Below are 18,112 nucleotides of genomic sequence, written 5' to 3'. Positions count from 1 at the left end.
AAGACGTAAACTCAGAATTTGTTGGGGAAAAAAGTCAGTTTAGGATGTGTAAACAGTGAAGGAGACAGTGTGAGAATTGCAGGATGCTCGCAATCTTGAGGATCAAAATGTCTTTATTTCAAGATTTTAAGGGCATTTTAGGGATGCATAAATTATTATTATTTTTTGACTAATGATATTGATTCCAAGAAAAAAAAGCCCTTTTATTGCATTTAATCTAACAATAATTGTCAGAATTGCCAGATGAACACTTAGAATTTTATGACAAATCTGGGAATAATGAAAAAGATCATTTTTTTGTCAATTAAACTCATAATTCACTGAAAAAAGTAATAATTGTGAGACGTGCATCTGGAATTATAATGCAAAAGTCAGAATTTAAAGGGTAAAAACGTCATTTAATAACATGTAAACGTGGAGTTCTGAGATTACACATCCTTAAATGAATGTTTGATGAATTCTGGGGGAAAAGTGTCATTTGTGAGAGATAAATTCAGAATTGCAAGATGGAAATGTAAAAAAAAAAATGTACAAAAATGTATGATTGGTAAGCTTAGTGTTCAGGTGGTGGGGGTCATTTTAGGATGTTCAAACTAAGAAGGTCAGTGAGGTAAAGCATTTTTGTTGCTGTGGGAGATAAACCCAGGAATTATAAGATTGGGTTTTAAGACAAAAGACAGAACTGCAAGATGGAAAAAAAGTCATTTTATGATCTGCAAACAAGAAAATTATTAGAAAGAAAAGGCATTACAGGATGCGTGAACTCAGAACAGAAAAATGCCAGAATTTGCGAGATGCAAACTGAATTTACATCTCAGTTGGGACTTTTTTTCCTTCACAGATTCTGAGTACACATGCTTAAATGACTTTTTTCTTTGATTTTTATCTCAGTTCTGACTTTTGTCTCATGATTGCAGGGTTTACATCTCAAAATCATGACTTGTTTTACCCTCAAAAATTCAGAGCAGAGCGACGCGGTGGCACAGTAGGTAGTGCTGTTGCCTTACAGCAAGAAGGTCGCTGGTTCGAGCCTCAGCTGCGTCAGTTGGCGTTTCTTTGTGGAGTTTGCATGTTCTCTCCGCATTCGTGTAGGTTTGCTCCGGTTGTTCCGGTTTCCCCCACAGTCCAAACACATGCGGTACAGGTGAATTGGGTAAGCTAAATTGTCCGTACTGCATGATTGTGTATGGATGTTTTCCAGAGATGGGTTGCAGCTGGAAGAGCATCTTCTGGGTAAAACACATGCTGGATAAGTTGGTGGTTCATTCCGCTGTGGTGACCCCAGATTAATAAAGGGACTAAGCCGAAAAGAAAATGAATGAATGAAATTCAGAGTCCACATCCTCTAATTACTTCTTTCTTTGTTTTTTATATCAAAGCTCTGATCTTTGTCTCATAATTTTAGAGATTTTGTCTCACAATTGGGATTTGGCAGTTTACATCTGAAAATCATCACTTTTTACCCACAAAAGTTCTTAGTATGCATCCTAGAATCAATTTTTTTCCTCTGAATTCTTAGTTTACATAATAAATTTTCTTCTCACAGTTCATGTCTTAAAATTCTGACTTGCTCTATATTCTTTAGTTTACGCCTGAAAATCATGACTTTTTTTACCCTCAAAAATTAGAGAGCTGCCAGATGAAAAGAAAAACCATAAAAAGGATTTTAGGATGTGTGTAAAAAAAAAAAAAATCTGTTGCAAGATATAAACTCAGAATTTTGATGGTAAGAAGAACACAAATATGTGAGAATTGCGAGATATTAACTCATAATTCCAGAAAAACTCAACTCTGACTTCGTCTGTATTCTGAGTTTACATCTAAAATTCAGCATTTTTTCTTTCTTTTTTTTACCCTGAAAAATTCTGAGTAAAAGAGTGAGAACCGATTGCTGAAACTCCTCCTCGTGTGTGTTGTAGACTGTGAGGATTCCTCTGGGCCTGAAATACGCCTGTCCTGCTGAGAGCACCTGGAAACTGGCCGTCTCCTCGCTGCTCAAAGTGCTTTCCATTGGACTCCCTGTTGCTCGGCAACAAGCATCATCAGGAAAATTCGACACGATGTGGCCGGAGCTGGCGAACGCCTTCGAGGACTTCCTGTTTACCAAGAGGTGTCCGATCTCCACATCATATCGTAACATATTAAAAGAAAACACAGCTTATTTTCATCCTTCCTCATGTTTCCCGCAGCACACCTCCAGATAATCTGTCCATACAGGAGTTCCAGAGGAATGAAGCTGTAGATGTGGAGGTAATTTCATCTCACTCGACTGTTGAAGTCAGAGTTATTAGCCCTGCTAAATATTTTGTTTAACAGAGCAGATTTTTTCAACCCATTTCTAAACATAACAGTGTTAATAACTCATCTCTAATATCGGATTTATTTTCTCTTTGTCATGATGACAGTAAATAATATTAGACTAGATATTCTTCAAGACACCAGTGTTCAGCTTAAAGTGTCATTTAAAGGCTTCACTAGGGTAATTAGGGTAAAGTTAGGGTAATTAGGCAAGTCATTATAAAACAGTGGTTTGTTCTGGAGACAATCCAACACTAATATAGCTTAAAGGGGCTAATAATATTGAGCTTAAAATGGCTTTTAAAAAATTAATAACTGATTTTATTCTAGCTGAAATTAAACAAATCAGACTTTCTCCAGAGGAAAAAATATTATCAGACATGCTGTGAAAAATTCCTGAATCTGTTCAACATCATATGGGAAAAATTTGGAAAAAGGAGAAACAAAAAATCACGGGAGGACTAATAAATGTGACTTCAACTGTAGATCCACATGGATAAATATCACACTGCAACCCAGAGCTGGAATAACAGTATTACTGTATTAAAATAAGTGCAGTTCAGACTAGATGTGTTGGTAATAAGCTGATATTATAAAATAATATTGAAAGAGATCTTTTTGTGTGTGTGTGTGTAAAATTGAGTTTATTAAATTTATATTAAAATGTAATATATTACATTGGTGTAAATTAAATATTTGCTTATTTTATTATTTATTTTATTTATTATATTTACTTTATTATATTATATTTATTATATTTTGTCATATATATATATATATATATATATGTATGTTTTTAATTTTTTATTTATTTAAATATTTTTATATTACATATTCTTATTTCATATTAAAATATAATAATTGTAAGTAAAGATTTTTGTTCCTAATTAAATAAACCTTTATATATGTTTATATATGTCTTAATTAAATAAGCATATATATATATATATATATAAACAATTTTTACCTTTGTTGCATTAAAATAATTTTTATTTGAATATTTTGGATGTTTTACATTTTAAAAAATATTTTTAAATTATATTTAATTTGCATGAGGAAACAAATAAGTAAATGTATTAAAAAAATATATATATATATATATATTTGTGTGTTTTTTTTTTCTCCTCTAGGTGGTGCAGTTGATCAGCTCAGAGATTTTACCATTTGCCAATTTCATACCCAAAGAGTTTGTGGGCCGTATCATGAGCATGCTGAATAAAGGATCGATCCACTCGCAGTCTTCATCATTCACAGGTAGGCTTAGTAGATGTTAGTATCAGTGTGTTAGTCTTAAGGATACCTATAATATAGTCAGCTCAACTTATTTCAGAAGATATAAACCTGATATAAACATCCAAATCCTGCAGTTGGTCACTTCCACCTAAATGGATCAACACTTTTTGACGTCACCTCATACTTCAGTTTCTCATTTAATCTTCTGACGAATCAAATGCTTTCTAGTGTCTGACATGCCCCGCCCTCTTCTTCTTGTTGTCTTTTCATTTGATGTGCTTGAGCTCAGCCACTCTCATTGGCAGAGCGGTGATGAAAACCAAACACTGTTTTCCTTAAGGGGAGGGGCTAGTTTATGCCCCGCCCTCTCTTTGTTTTCCTAGAGATGGGTTGCAGCTGGAAGGGCATCCGCTGCATAAAAAACATGCTGCATAAGTTGGCGGTTCATTCCACTGTGGCGAACCCCGGATTAATAAAGGGACTAAGCCAAAAAAGATAATAATTGAATGTTACATTGAATATAATATTTATTATAATAATTTTAATAGTTTCTCGAAGCGCTGAACACTATGCAGACGATGCAGTAAAATCATTCAGAATCAACAAGCAAATGTGTCATCATTTTCTTCAAGCCACCGTAATGAACGTGTGTTTTCCCGCTGTTGTACAGAGGCTGAGATGGACATGCGCATGCGGGAGGATTTCTCCAAAGTGTGCTTCGAGACGCTCCTGCAGTTTTCCTTCAGTAATAAAGTGTCGACGCCGCAGGAGGGCTTTATCTCCCGCATGGCGCTGTCGGTGCTGCTGCAGCGGGCGCAGGACGTGCTGCGACGATACGTGGAGGACGAGCGGCTCAGTGGACGCTGCCCGCTGCCCAGGTGAATAACACTTTTACATTCACACTTCTGGGTGACTCTACAACATGTTGAGCCTCCAAGATTGGGCTGTGCAATATGACCACATGTGAAGTCAACGTTATTCGCCCTCATGATGATGTTGAACAGATTCAGGAAATTTTCACAGTTTTTCCTCTAATGTTTGTTCTTCTGGAGAAAGTCTTATTTGGTTTATTTCGGCTACAATAAAAGCAGTTTTTATTGTTTTAAAGCCATTTTAAGCTCAATATTATTCGCCCCCTTCAGCAATATTAGTGTTGGATTGTCTCCAGAACAAACCACTGTTTTACAATGACTTGCCTAATTACCCTAACTTTACCCTAATTACCCTAGTGAAGCCTTTAAATGTCACTTTAAGCTGTATAGAAGTGTCTTGAAGAATATCTAGTCTAATATTATTTACTGTCATCATGGCAAAGAGAAAATAAATCAGTTATTAGAGATGAGTTAATAACACTATTATGATTAGAAATGTGTTGATTAATTAATTTATTTTTCCATTATATTATATAATATTATAATATAATAATATTATATGCCATTGTGAGAAAAATGCGGTCTTGAAAGTACAATGTTTTTATTTTTATTTTATTTAGCAATATTTAACATTTTTGTTTTAGACTTGAAATCGTTCGTTTTTTAAAAGGGTTTTATATTTGATTAATATTAATTTTATATTTCTACATTTTTAATCAAACAATGCCCTGAAGTTCTAAATAAATATAGAAATATGATCACACCTGAAGCATTGAATTTAAAGAGAAGGTAGTAAATCGTGATATGTGTCAATATCAGGATGTGACATTTTTTAAATGGATATGAAACTTCTATTTTCTATATTATTTGTATCTTCAGAAATAAAAAAAATAATAATTTTGTGTGTCTCTACATTCTGGTTAACTCTGTTAAGTTGTAATACAGCCAGTTTAATCAATTTCTTATGTTTAGGAATGAGTAGAATGTAAACGTGTGTTGTTCTGCAAATGTCTAATAACATTTATTCCAAATTAAAAACAAAATGTAAATATTTTTCTCTGAAAATGACAATTGGTCACAATAACTGATTAAATTTGTATTTATTTTTTTTATTTGCTTGTTTATTTTACAGGGACAACACACTTGACATTGTTATACAAAGATAACCGATGTTGTGTACATAGGGCATATAGCATAAAGCTAATTTGCAGCCCTCGTCCCTGGTTAGGCCTAACATTAAAAAAAATAAAAAAAAAAAACAGAAGAAAACACAATACAGCAAACATGTACAATATTTACAGAGCCATAAACATAAGATGCAAGTCCATATGGATAAAGAGAAATGTAAATGGGACCAACCTGAAAGAGTAATGCTTAATGCTCACATTGCAGTAAAGATTTCAACCATTCAGGGTTATATATAGCGTTATTATATGTGTTTGTTTGATATATTTATTGTACTTAAATAGTGTGCAGTTTACACTAGTCCACATCTCGATTTGATTAGTTGCACAGCACTATTGATCGTTTCATGCGAAATTTGTCAAATTCTGTAACATTATACTGGTCATTCAGGTTTTATGATTAGATTCTGCACATTTCAGACATGCTAGCAGTCTAATAAATTTTGACATTTTATTTAAAAACTTCAGTCTGTATGCACAATACCATCTATTTCTTTGTATTTTTGGCTGAAGTATGAGCTTGTTTTCTGCCTGATTCTCAGCGTTTGTCACCATTTGTCTTTTGTTTCCTCAAGGCAACAAGTGACTGAGATCATCTTTGTGTTAAAAGCCATCAGTACTCTCATGGATTCCCTGAAAAAGACGCAACCGGAGAACGGTGAGACGCGTTTGTCCTTCAGCATCGTGATTGTTTGAAAGCATTTCTGCCACATTTTTTAACTACAATAAATATTTTCCATCTTTGTTTTATAAACCCAGCAGAGATTGGCTGATAGATGTAAAACACAAGCACAATATTTTTGTAGCTGTATGATATTGATAGTCTAGATCAGGGATGTCCAAACTCAGTCCTGGAGGGCCGTTGTCCTGCATATTTTAGATCCAACCCCAATTAAACACACCTGAACCAGCTAATCAAGCTCTTTTAGGTATACTAGAGACTTCAGGAAGGTGTGTTGAAGGACGCTAAAATATACAGGACACCGGCCCTCCAGGAGCTTGGACACCCCTGCTCTACATGATATTCACCAACATCATTTATTTATTTTTGTATTTTATGTAATTCCATTTAATACATATATATATATATATTATTTTTATTTATTTTTTTGGGACAATACTGTACATTTATTCACAGCACAGACACATTGTAGAGTTTATTATTATTATTTTTTAAGATTTATTTATTTATTTTTTGGTCTTTTTGCTTTTATTAGATAGGACAGTATTGAGACAGGAAGTGGAGTTGAAGAGAGAGAGAGAGAGAGAGAGAGAGAGAGAGAGGGATAGGGTAGGGAAATGTCCTCGTGCTGGGTTTTCAAATTCGGCATGCCCTAGCGTGCTACTGCACCATATGTCAACGAGCTAAGCACCAGGCTATTGCTCTGACTTATTATTATTATTTTAGGAAGACTAAATCTTTTCATGGGGAGTATTTTTTAGACATATTTTGCTGTAATATTTTATATATTTGCAATGATAAAAGATGGGTAGACATACAGAATCTGCACAGAAATCTGCAGGTTTTTAAGCCCATCATTCATTCTGTTTGTTTTCTCACAAATATATGTAAATTTATATATATTTATTAGTCCTGTCAATTGATTTTAAAAATTTACTAATTAATCACAATTTTTTTTAATTAATCACGATTATCACATTCAAAAGAATGAAACTTGTCATTTTGGCTATTCACATATAAAATTAATGAAAACGGCAATTCGTAATTTTTTTATTTAGTGGTTACGGACAATGACGTTTAGGCAGGTTTGTTGCTGGTAGGCACACACTCACAAACACACACACACACACACACACACACACAAGGCACGTGTCAAACTTAATAACACATTGGAGGGCGCATACTGAAAGGCAGAGGAACGCGACAGCTCTTTTAAAATTCGCGACTTCATTTGGCACTTCATTTACATGAACACCAATACTCCGATTTTAACATGATTAAAATAATACTCTTATAAAAAGTCTACCATGTAAGCAGTCAGTTTTTTTGATTACCTTAAAGGACCACCGAGTCACGATATGCGGAGGGTTTTTTTTTATCTCGTTCGCCATGCGGTATCAAATTCCATTAAAACAGAAATCGAAAGGTAATGCAACATTAATTGTAATGCAACACACGTCGGCCACAACAGGAAAGAAAATAAATTGCAACTGCGTTAATTTTTTTTAACACGTTAAATATTTCAAATTAATCGCATGCGTTAACGCACTAATTTTGACACCACTAATATTTATTGATTTTTTAAAATATAATTTTATTAATAGTATTGAATAAAATGCAAATGTTTAAATAATTTATGTACAAAAGAGACCGCATAAATCCACATAAATTTTTATTCCACATAAATCCACAGATCGACAAAATTCTGCGTAGAAATAGCAAATAAGGTTCGCTGATTAGGGTAAAGGCTGAATTATACTTCTGCGTCAAGCGCATGTGTATGCTCCGGCTCCAGTCTTTGTTGCGGTCACATAGCCCTCGCTGTGTCTAACGCCGATTTGCACCTCTAAGAAAAAAATTTAACTACACGTCGCAATGACTCATAGCTCGAGCTCTGTAATTGGTCGGCTGGGTAGTTGTGATCAGTGTGGGTGGGACCTTGAGCTGTGCAAACCCGTTGGAGTCAGTGTTTACAAGTGTGGAGTCCCGTGAAAGAGCTCCAGATGGAAACTGTTGTTTTGTGTTTACATTATGATTAATGTTTTCGTAAGTCTGCTTTAGGCAAATCTAGATTCTACATCCTTGTTTTTGTTTACTTCATGTACTTCTTGTCTGTTTCTCTCTCAGTGGATGGGAACGTTTGGGCTCAGGTGATTGCGTTGTACCCAACGCTGGTTGAATGCATCACCTGCACATCTCCTGAAGTCAGTTCGGCCCTTAAAGACGCCCTGGGGCCCTTTAAAGACTTCATGCAGCCGCCCGTCTCCAAAGTGCAGAACGGCGAATCGTGACTGAACGTTTTTACTCTACCGCGAACATGAATATGACTGTTTCATACGCCGAGCGTGAGGACACCGATTCAGCCCCATCGTCATGGTAACCGTTGACTGACAGCTCCGAAATCCCATCTTTCTGAAGTTAATTCTAATATGAGCTGACAATAGTCTCTGATTGGCCGACTTTAACGATGTATTAACTGCTATGTTAAATTTGCAGTGTTGTTTTTATGGGTTTATTTCTTGATCTCCCCCTCCCCCCACTTCCCTCCCCATCTGGAGTTGATGTACAGTGTTTGGTGATAGTGTTAAAGATGTAATTAAGAAACACGTATTTGGATTGAAAATCAGATCCAAAAATCATTTAAAAGAGAGAATGAAAAAACTAATCATGATAATTACATGAAGGATGGTCTTTTTTTTGTGTGTGAAGTTTTCTCAACAGCAATGGATTTTATGCAAGATCTTACTGTAACATTCCACGTCATCTTTAGTCGCATTAAGAAGGGTTGAACCTGGTGTGTGTACAATAATAAATGGTACAGTTCTATGAACATCACATGTATTGTCCTCTGGTTACTAGACATGGGACGACAACCGTGTTCAAGGTATACCACGGTTTGGAAATCTCAAGGTTTTAAAACCGCCAACATTTTCTGCTATACCATTTTCAAGGAATGTGTAAGATTTTTTGGTCCCACTTTATATTAAGTGTCCTTAACTAATATGTACTTACACAGAAATTAACAATTAGTTACAGTGTATTAATTGTGTAAATACATGTATTTACTGTGTACTTAATGCTTGATTAAATACCTGTATGTAATTACATCTGTAATTAACTTCTGTAATTACATTCATAAATACATTGTTGACCCTTCCTTACACCTCAACACACCCTTAAACCTACCTATACCACCAAACCTGTCCATAACCCTACCCCTATCCCAACTCAAAAGCACCACAAGTGTTCTCAAATACATTATGAACACAGTAAGATGTATTTATTTTTTTGATGCAAGTACATAGTAGTTAAGGACACTTAATATAAAGTGGGACCGATTTTTTATTATTATTTTTTGTTTACTTTTTTTAGGACAACTGTATCTCCCGCAGAAAAGATCTTAAAAAAGATTTGTCAGGTATGGCAACCAAAATCCAACATCTGATAGACGTCATCGTAGTAACGTCCACACAACGTCAAGCTGTAACATCATTAGACTTTGATATTTGGTTGATTTTAGGTTGGAAGTTGGACACTGACGCCAGCCTGATGTTGGGTTTTAATGTTAACTCGATTTTCAATCCCAAACAAAGTGCAACATCTCCATGACGTTGGGGTACAACATCAATCACATGGGACGATAATTGTCTTCAAGGTATACCACGGTTTGGGAAAAGTCAAGGTTTAATAACCGCCAAAATTTTCAGCTATACCGTTCCTAAGGTACGTGTATGATTTTTTAAATTGACTTTTTTAGGACAACTGTATCTCCAGCAGAAAAGATCTTCAAAAAGATTTCATTTTAAACTGTCAGAAATCTGTGTTTTTGAAGCAAATGAAGACAGCAGAATGTTTGATTCACTGATTAATTTAAATTATTTAGCCTGACATCCCAGCAGCCACACAACATCATAAGACACTAATGATAGGTTAGATGTAGGTCATGACTTCAGGTGACCAAAAGTCAATGTCTAGCCAGCGTCTAAGCACAACATTAATTTGACGTCCAATAACGACGACAAATGACGTTGATATTTGGTTAATTTTAGGTTGTGTTGGAAAGTGACCAAAATCCAGCGCCGAGCCGACATTTTAAACCAGCATCATATTGACATGAAATACTGACATTCTTCAGGCATGGCAACCAAAATCCAACATCTGATAGACGTCATCTGAGTAACGTCCACACAACGTCAAGCTGTAACATCATTAGACGTTGATATTTGGCTGATTTTAGGTTGGAAGTTGGACAATGACGCCGGCCTGATGTTGGGTTTTGATGTTAACTGGATTTTCAATCCCAAACAAAATGCAACATCTCCTTGACGTTGGGGTACAACATCGATCACATGGGACGATAACCGTTTTCAAGCTATACCACGGTTTGGAAAAAGTCAAGGTTTAATAACCGCCAAAATTTTCAGCTATACCGTTCCTAAGGTACGTGTATGATTTTTTAAATGTACTTTTTTAGGACAACTGTATCTCCAGCAGAAAAGATCCCAAAAAAAGATTTCATTTTAAATTGACGTACCTCCATGACGTTGGGGTACAACATCGATGTTGACATCCTGTGCCTGCTGGGGTGTTTATCGTTCCAAAACATTTAAAATATTTTAAATATAAAAAAAATAAAAAAAAGTTTCTCAAAATAAAAATATATTGTGTTCAAAGGAGGAAAAGGTTTTTTTGTTACCCAGACATTTAAATAGAACTTGTTTTAGAGCATTAATCACAGTATCGTGATATCCAAGGTTATCATACCGTCAGAATCTCATACTGGCCCATGCCTACTGGTTACTTGATAGCTGTTCTTCAAATGTACTTTCAAATACATGTTAAGCTCCTTTTTTGAACGTACATGGAGTAATTGACAACTGTCTACTGAAATACCGGAAAAAAACAGCATGTCATGGCCACTGCATCTCAAGTGTGCATTCAACATACTACGGTTGCCACATTTTGTCCTTGAATTGCTCTTGTGTGTAAGACTTGAAACGTACACGTCATCTCAAGCCTCCATTGATAATGCCAAAGTCATTTAGAGCTAGTAATGGAGATTCACCTCAACTCAGCTTTTATTTATAAAGCACTTTTATACGATTTGAGAGTTGAGCCAACAATGCAAGTCAAACATAGCTCTATGCTTTTAATAACGGAACTATATATGAAGAGTTCAGATGCCAAAACCTCTAAATACCGTCTAAAAAGACATTTTTTAGCATCCTATGTTTGTTGTTTTTTTACTTTATAGGCAATGCAAAGAACCTATTCTTTGCCATAAAAGTGGATTACTGAACATACACACAGGAGTTTGAGCAAAATGCCCCTTTTGTATGAACATTTCAGATGGCATTTAGAGGTTTTAGGGTCTGAACTCTTCATATGTTTGACTTCTTCAGAAACCAACTCCTCACACTACTGAGAAATGTGATGTTTTCTGTGTGAAACTAATTTACTGATAAAGTCACGGGGCAGTGCAGACATGTTTCTGTGTGCACGAGAGAGATTGTACTGAAGATAGACCAAGAATAACGGTATGTGTGTTACATGAATAAATTATTTTTTTAAAGGGGAATATAAGCACATAAATAGTTTGTCACTTGTATTCGGTTGCTTAATTTATGTACCGTATATTCTTGGTTTGGAGGCGCAGTGGGTAGCGCTGTCGCCTCGCAACAAGAAGATCACTAGTTGGAGCCTCGGGTGGGTCAGTTGCCATTTATGTGTGGAGTTTGAATGTTCTCCCCGTGTCCATGTGGTGCTCTTCTTCCTTCCTTCCTTCCCACACAAGCTATAGGTGAATTGGGTAAGCTGTCTATGGGTATTTTTAAGTGATTGGTTGCAGCTAGAAGGGCATTTGCTGCGTTAAACATAAGCTGGATAAGTTGTTGGTTCATTCCGCTGTGGCGACTCCTGATTAAAAAAGGGGGTGAGCTGAAAAGAAAATGAATAAATGATTGTGTATTTCTGGTCTGTGCCTTGTTTTGTTTTTATGTTTTTGCTGTAAGGACCTTTGAAATATCTGAAATTATTTGGTGTAGCAATATGGACCTGCCTGCAGCTACTTTAGCTGTGCAGTTCCTTGAAAATAATTGCACGTCTTAGAAAAGTTCACAACCCATCAGAATCAAGCATTCAGCAGTGGATTCTAAGCATTTTCAAAATAGCCAAGCAGTAATTATTGCCTGTCCAGTGTTGACATTTTAATCTGCCTGTTAACTGTGCAACTGTTACATGTCATTCATTTTCTACCTCTTTCCCGGGGCGCAGTCTTAGGAGAGAACCCCAGACTCCCCTCTCCCCAGACTCTTCCTACAAGGCGGATTCCGAGGCATTCCCAGGCCATCAAAGATACATAGTCCCTCCAGCGTGTCCTGGGTCTTACCGGAGCCTCCTCCCGGTGGGACATGCCTGGAACACCTACCTAGGTCGGCGTCTTAAACAGATCCCCGAGCCACCTCAGCTGACTTGTCTCGATGTGGAGGAGCAGCGGCTCTACTCCAAGCTCCTCCCGAGTGACAGAGCTCTTCACCCTATCCATAAGGGTGCGCCCTGCCACCCTAAGAAGGAAACTCATTTCCCCCGCTTGTATCTGAGATCTTGTCCTTTCAGTTATGACTCAAATCTCATGACCATAGGTGAGAGTAGGAACGTTGATTGACCGGTAAATTGGGAGCTTTGCCTTTCGATTCCTTCTTTACCACAACGGGCCGGTACATCGACCAGATTACTGCTGCACCAAGCCGCCTGTCAATCTCACGCTCGATCCTTCCCTCACTCGTGAACAAAACCCCGAGATACTTGAAAACCTCCACCTGGGGTAAGGACTCTCCTTCAACTTGGTGATGGCAAACCACTCCAATAGGAGTGGGGTAACACTTTATTTAAGTACCAATTCTCACTATTAGCTAGTCTATCATTAAGATATTGACTGTTTAAGAAGACTCCAATACATATTCATTAAAAACACGGTCCCAAAAAAGTGAACAAACTATCAAAAACAAACAAATGATGATGTAAAATTCCTAAATACACTTTATTTTACGGTACAATACTTTCAGTTGAGTCCCTTAATTCATCAGGGGTCGCCACAGCGGAATGAACCGCCAACTTATCCAGCATATGTTTTACACAGCGGATGCCCTTTTAGCTGCAACCTAGTACTGGGAAACACCTATACACACTCATACACTATGGCCAATTTAGTTAATCAATTTCCCTATAGCACATGTGTTTGGACTGTGGGGGAAACCGGAGCACCCGGAGGAAACCCAAACCAACACGGGAAGAACATGCAAACTCCACACAGAAAGCCAACTGACCCAGCCGGGACTCAAACCAGCGACCCATTTTGCTTTGAGGCGACAGTGCTAACCACTGAGCCACGGTGTCATCCTATTCCAAGGTACAATTCTCGCTAATAAAAATCAACTTTGATTTTTGCCATAGTAAACTCCTAATTTGCTGCTTATTAACCGTAAGGTAGTTTAGTTTGGGTTTAATTGGGCATATAGAACAAGATTATAGAGAATATGTGCTTTATAAGTATTCATAAACAACCAATATTTTAATAAAACACTAGCTAATAGTGATAATTGCTGCTTAAAGTGTTACCCTATTCATTATGTGTTTGGTATACAATTTTACCTTGGACAAACATGAGAATCCATTAACAAACATGTCTCTAGCATTTGTTTAAGATGCTAATTAATTTGGACTGTCGTGTTGGAGTATTTTTCACTCCGCCATTTCGCCTCAGCCCGACTGAAAGCTTATTTGACAGTTTCTCGTTCAGCATATCTGTTTTATGTAGCATTTGTGCTGAATTATGCTTCTATTATGTATTATTAATCTCCTAAATCTAGCTTGTCTGTCAAAAATACGCTTAATTAGCTGATTTATAACCTACTATTCAAGATCCCAACGTCTCCCTCAGGACTCCGGTTGTAGGTCTCCCCGGTAACGGACTGTCAATCAAAATCAACTCATTCAAAATCACGAGCTCGGTCTCCGAGTGTAAACTCCGCATAACGCCATTGGCTGAGGAGCACGATGGGCGTGGCTTCTTTTGTGGGTGTGTGAGTCGTAGGCGGTGTCCCTCTGACACGCCATTGGCTGAGCTCCCAGCCAATAGCGGAGCAGCAGAAGGGAGTGTAACCCGCTCACGAGTACTACGACCATTCAGCTCGGCGTCTTCGCGCGCTGTGGAGCGTTTCGCGCGAATTCCTGGAATTCTTTGCAAATGGATGGAAATCCGGCGCGGTTCCCCGGGCGTTCAGCACGGTTTGGCCGTGTACTGGCTGAGGTAGTAGTTTGTGCTGTTGGTTGGGATGTGACATTGCCCGTTATGGAGATGACTGCGCAAGCTACTCCCTTGCCAGTGCTGGTTACACTCTTCCCAAGCTGGAATTGGCTCTAGAATCGACAACCTCATGCAAAATGTGATGTTTTTTTGGTGTGTATGTGTGTTTGTGTGTGTTAACTGATGTAGTTTTGCGTGTTGGAGATGTTCTGAGAGTTGTATAGCTTTGTAAACGTGCGCTAAACGCTTTCTGTCATTTAAATTTAATAAATATACATGTTATGAAGCATGTTGGTGTGTAATTTTTGCTTTTAATTAATCGTATATTTGAAATGTATGTTATATTTGTAACTGCGAATGTAAATTCACGAGGACTGCTCATATGTCCCAGTTTTCCTCACTAAAGTACTGTTGTTTTTTGTCGAGCGCAGCAGAAATGCAGACACTACCCTCGGGAACGCGACGGGCTGGGTTATTAATTTTAATAGATAGTTGATTTTGCCCTTGGGATTGCAAATACATGTAGGTCATACTCTACTGTTGCTATGAAGAGAGCTGTGACGTGGCTTTTTCTGCCCACTACGGTAGAATCATCGATCGTGACGTCACGTGGTAACGAACGGTAATACCTGAGAACTGGTTTTTGGGCTACTCCACCGGAGCACGTGCGTGGAAAATGATTATTTTATGTGCTTGGGTTAATGATTATAGCACTGCAGGGGGAAAGAGTTATGGTTTATGTACATATGGGGTATTGAATGACGTGCTCTGATGTCATAAAACAGACCTCATTTAACCTAAAGATCTCCATTGACTTTCACATTACAAGATGTACTAAATGGAATTACTAAAGATTGCTTTGTTTTGCACGATTTGATAAATATGATCATTGTATTAGCCAAATAGTTTATTTATAAATGCAGATATTTCAAAACTCCTCCATTACTCATTGTATTTATAAAAGAACTTAAAACATTTTCGCATACTTAAAATGAAAACAAAAATTGCCTTAAAAATGTTTAATTTATTTGTATCATTTAACTTGTCATAGCGGATAGGCTATGTTTTATATTGATTTCCTTTTTGTTTTGTTTTTTTCACTCCTAATTTTAGTTTGAATGTTGTATTTTTGTATAGTATTTTAAGGTTGAGCCCTCATGTGTGACAATTTGTAAAGATAAATGCCACTTTGTTGTATTTGGATTTTGTATTTCAAAAAAAAAAACTAAAGATCTTTAGTAAACTGTCAATACTTTAGAAATTCAGTATTTTAAATTACAATTTCTCCTCAGAAACAGGTACAGTAATTACTATTTGGTTGCATGTTTATTATGGTAGTATGGTAATTGAGGTTAAAAAATATTGTTATTTAAGGAAAATCATTCAATTTTAAAGTGTATATTTTGCAAATTCATTATTTATTTATTGAACATTTACCGTGTACATTTGGTACACATCATTTAAAATTATCATTGGAATATTTATAATGGTGTCAATAAATAATAGAAAAAAAAACAATAGAAATCTTTCAAATATCATTAGGTTATCTGATCTGAAGATGGATAGATCCAGATGGATAGAGATTTAAAGGTTGTTCAAATTATGTTTTGAGTGCTTTTTTGTTAAGTGAATCTGTAATTTAAAGTATTTGCAAATTCATTATGTCAGCAGTCGGTGGTCAAAGCTAACGTGATTTTATGGAGGAAATACATGATTAGCGCAGATAATTTGCCTACATTCATACTGTGAATGCAGTGCGTAGGCTGAAAGCATTTTACATGACTAAGTCAATCGTCAATGTTTTCCTTTGAACCAAGTTCATGACCTAGAGAGGAAACGCCGTCCTCCTGTTCAGAAATTCCAACATGTTTTATAGATGTTTGAGGGTTCAAACTGCAGAAGATTCCTTACAAGGTTTATCAAACTCTTTGGGGAATATTATCACATTGGTGAATCCACCCATGTCAAATATTTTAACTCCGAGATCATCAGTACGTGAGGTTTACAAGGACGATGTCCATTCGAGTATGTAAAATTAACTGTACCAGTATTTTGTTTTTAGGTTTGAACCAATGACTGTAAAAAATATGGACGACGCGACAGCCCTTTTTCCCATTGAACGCCTTGAGGGCAAAACGCCTGCTTGACGGGCACAAACTGTCGCAAAAGACTGCTGAAATTGGAGCCAGACATGCGCAGAAGGATTGTCTGATGGAGCCAGAGGAGGAGCCGCGAAAATGAGCAGAGTCGAGCTTCCAATCAAACGCTTTATGTAAAATCAACTACGCCCCCCGAACTTCTCAGCATGCGTTTGCTGTCATATCAACACAAATGGATGTAATAACGTTAACAAATATGAGGGTTTTATATATTCAATCGCGCCAGCTCCAGGCCGCAGCGCATAACTTACTCGCGGCGTCGCGGGCTGATTCTGGCTCGCATGCGGCAGCGCCTGCTCGCTCGGCCGCCGCATCTGGCTCGATTGACTCGGCTGGAATTGGGTAGTGAGTCCAGGCATCCGGAGTAGGTCCAGCAGAGGTAACATTAGTCAGTCTGAGCTCTAAGAGATAAGTCTCCGGCAGGCGAGAATCTAGCCGGAACTGTGTTTTGCTATCTGGGTGGCTAGGCGTGTATCAGCAAACTAATAAAGCCCGAAAAAAGCCCTGAACTTAGCGAATAAACAGTGTTCCACCAGGATCATGTATGTCAGAAACTATAGTTTACTGCTGAGCTCATTTTGTCATGGTAAAATAACACAGAAATCGAATAATAACATTTCAGTCTACTTCAGTCTCCTGCCGAAGCTCAGACGCCGCGCTTTGAGAAACTGTCAATCACAGCTGTAAACAGATGACACGCCCAGCATTAAATTACTGCTAAAAACAAACTGTTTACAAAAATGAAGATCTGCACCTATTTCAGCACAATAACCAGTGCCTTAATCGACCAGAACTATCTTTCGGGACATTTTATTGCAAGTGTAATATTTTTTTTTATTTGGGCTCAAGTCTCCTTCATTAACACGGAGGAGGCGGGCTTTATGACTTGTACTGCAGCCAGCCCCCAGGGGGCGATCTAACGGCCGAAACCTTCACTCAAACGTAGGCTTGCGGCACACTTGGTTTGAACATTAATATGTGATGTCTGCCATTTCAAATGTTTGTTTGTTTTTTTTTCGGTTCTGATATGTTAATATGAGAAAAAAGGCACAGGACAGTGTTAAATGATAATGAAATTTGTTTTGTCTCACATTTCATTATAGAAATAAATAAATTTGACGTTTTACCACACTAACAGCATTCGCATCAAATAAGACATACACCATCTAAATAGGTAATTAAAAGTAGACTAAATTCCAGTATTTTTTATAAACATTAGGCTAGTTTTCTATCAAAATAAGTCATAACTTACTGAGAGTCGATCTCCAGAGCACGAATCCCTAAAATGTGTCGGTTGGTAACGGCATAAATTTAAATTTCCAGCAGCGGGAGATTTGAAAGGCGCGGCGGGAAATGGTCAGTTAACGATGTGCGAGGAC

General features: G+C 37.1%; 1 protein-coding gene, 1 long non-coding RNA gene and 1 other non-coding gene across 5 annotated transcripts in view; all 3 read left to right on the top strand.

Annotated features, from left to right (window-relative positions):
• Nucleotides 1-9,104, top strand: part of mon2 (MON2 homolog, regulator of endosome-to-Golgi trafficking) — a 55,722-nt gene extending 46,618 nt beyond the window's left edge. For all 3 annotated transcript variants that reach the window (XM_021470580.3, XM_021470577.3, XM_073942497.1), the window contains 6 exons: nt 1,920-2,110; nt 2,190-2,250; nt 3,429-3,552; nt 4,202-4,409; nt 6,163-6,245; nt 8,397-9,104. In XM_021470580.3, coding sequence (XP_021326255.1) covers nt 1,920-2,110; nt 2,190-2,250; nt 3,429-3,552; nt 4,202-4,409; nt 6,163-6,245; nt 8,397-8,560 — 831 coding nt within the window. In that variant the 3' untranslated portion in view covers nt 8,561-9,104. The remainder of the gene's footprint in view (nt 1-1,919; nt 2,111-2,189; nt 2,251-3,428; nt 3,553-4,201; nt 4,410-6,162; nt 6,246-8,396) is intronic.
• A 536-nt stretch (nt 9,105-9,640) lies between these two features.
• Nucleotides 9,641-10,942, top strand: LOC141380868 (uncharacterized). The gene is made up of 2 exons (XR_012400179.1): nt 9,641-9,687; nt 9,790-10,942. It is a non-coding gene; the product is annotated as an uncharacterized lncRNA (long non-coding RNA).
• Nucleotides 10,943-14,563: 3,621 nt separating this feature from the next.
• Nucleotides 14,564-14,658, top strand: dre-let-7i (microRNA let-7i). The gene has a single exon (NR_029991.1). It is a non-coding gene; the product is annotated as a microRNA let-7i (primary transcript).
• The last annotated feature ends 3,454 nt before the right edge of the window (nt 14,659-18,112 follow it).

This window comes from Danio rerio, chromosome 25, assembly GCF_049306965.1.
Source record: "Danio rerio strain Tuebingen ecotype United States chromosome 25, GRCz12tu, whole genome shotgun sequence".
Taxonomy (NCBI): Eukaryota; Metazoa; Chordata; class Actinopteri; order Cypriniformes; family Danionidae; genus Danio; species Danio rerio.
Note: the sequence above shows the minus strand (reverse complement) of the source record. Positions and strands in the feature narration are given on the sequence as shown.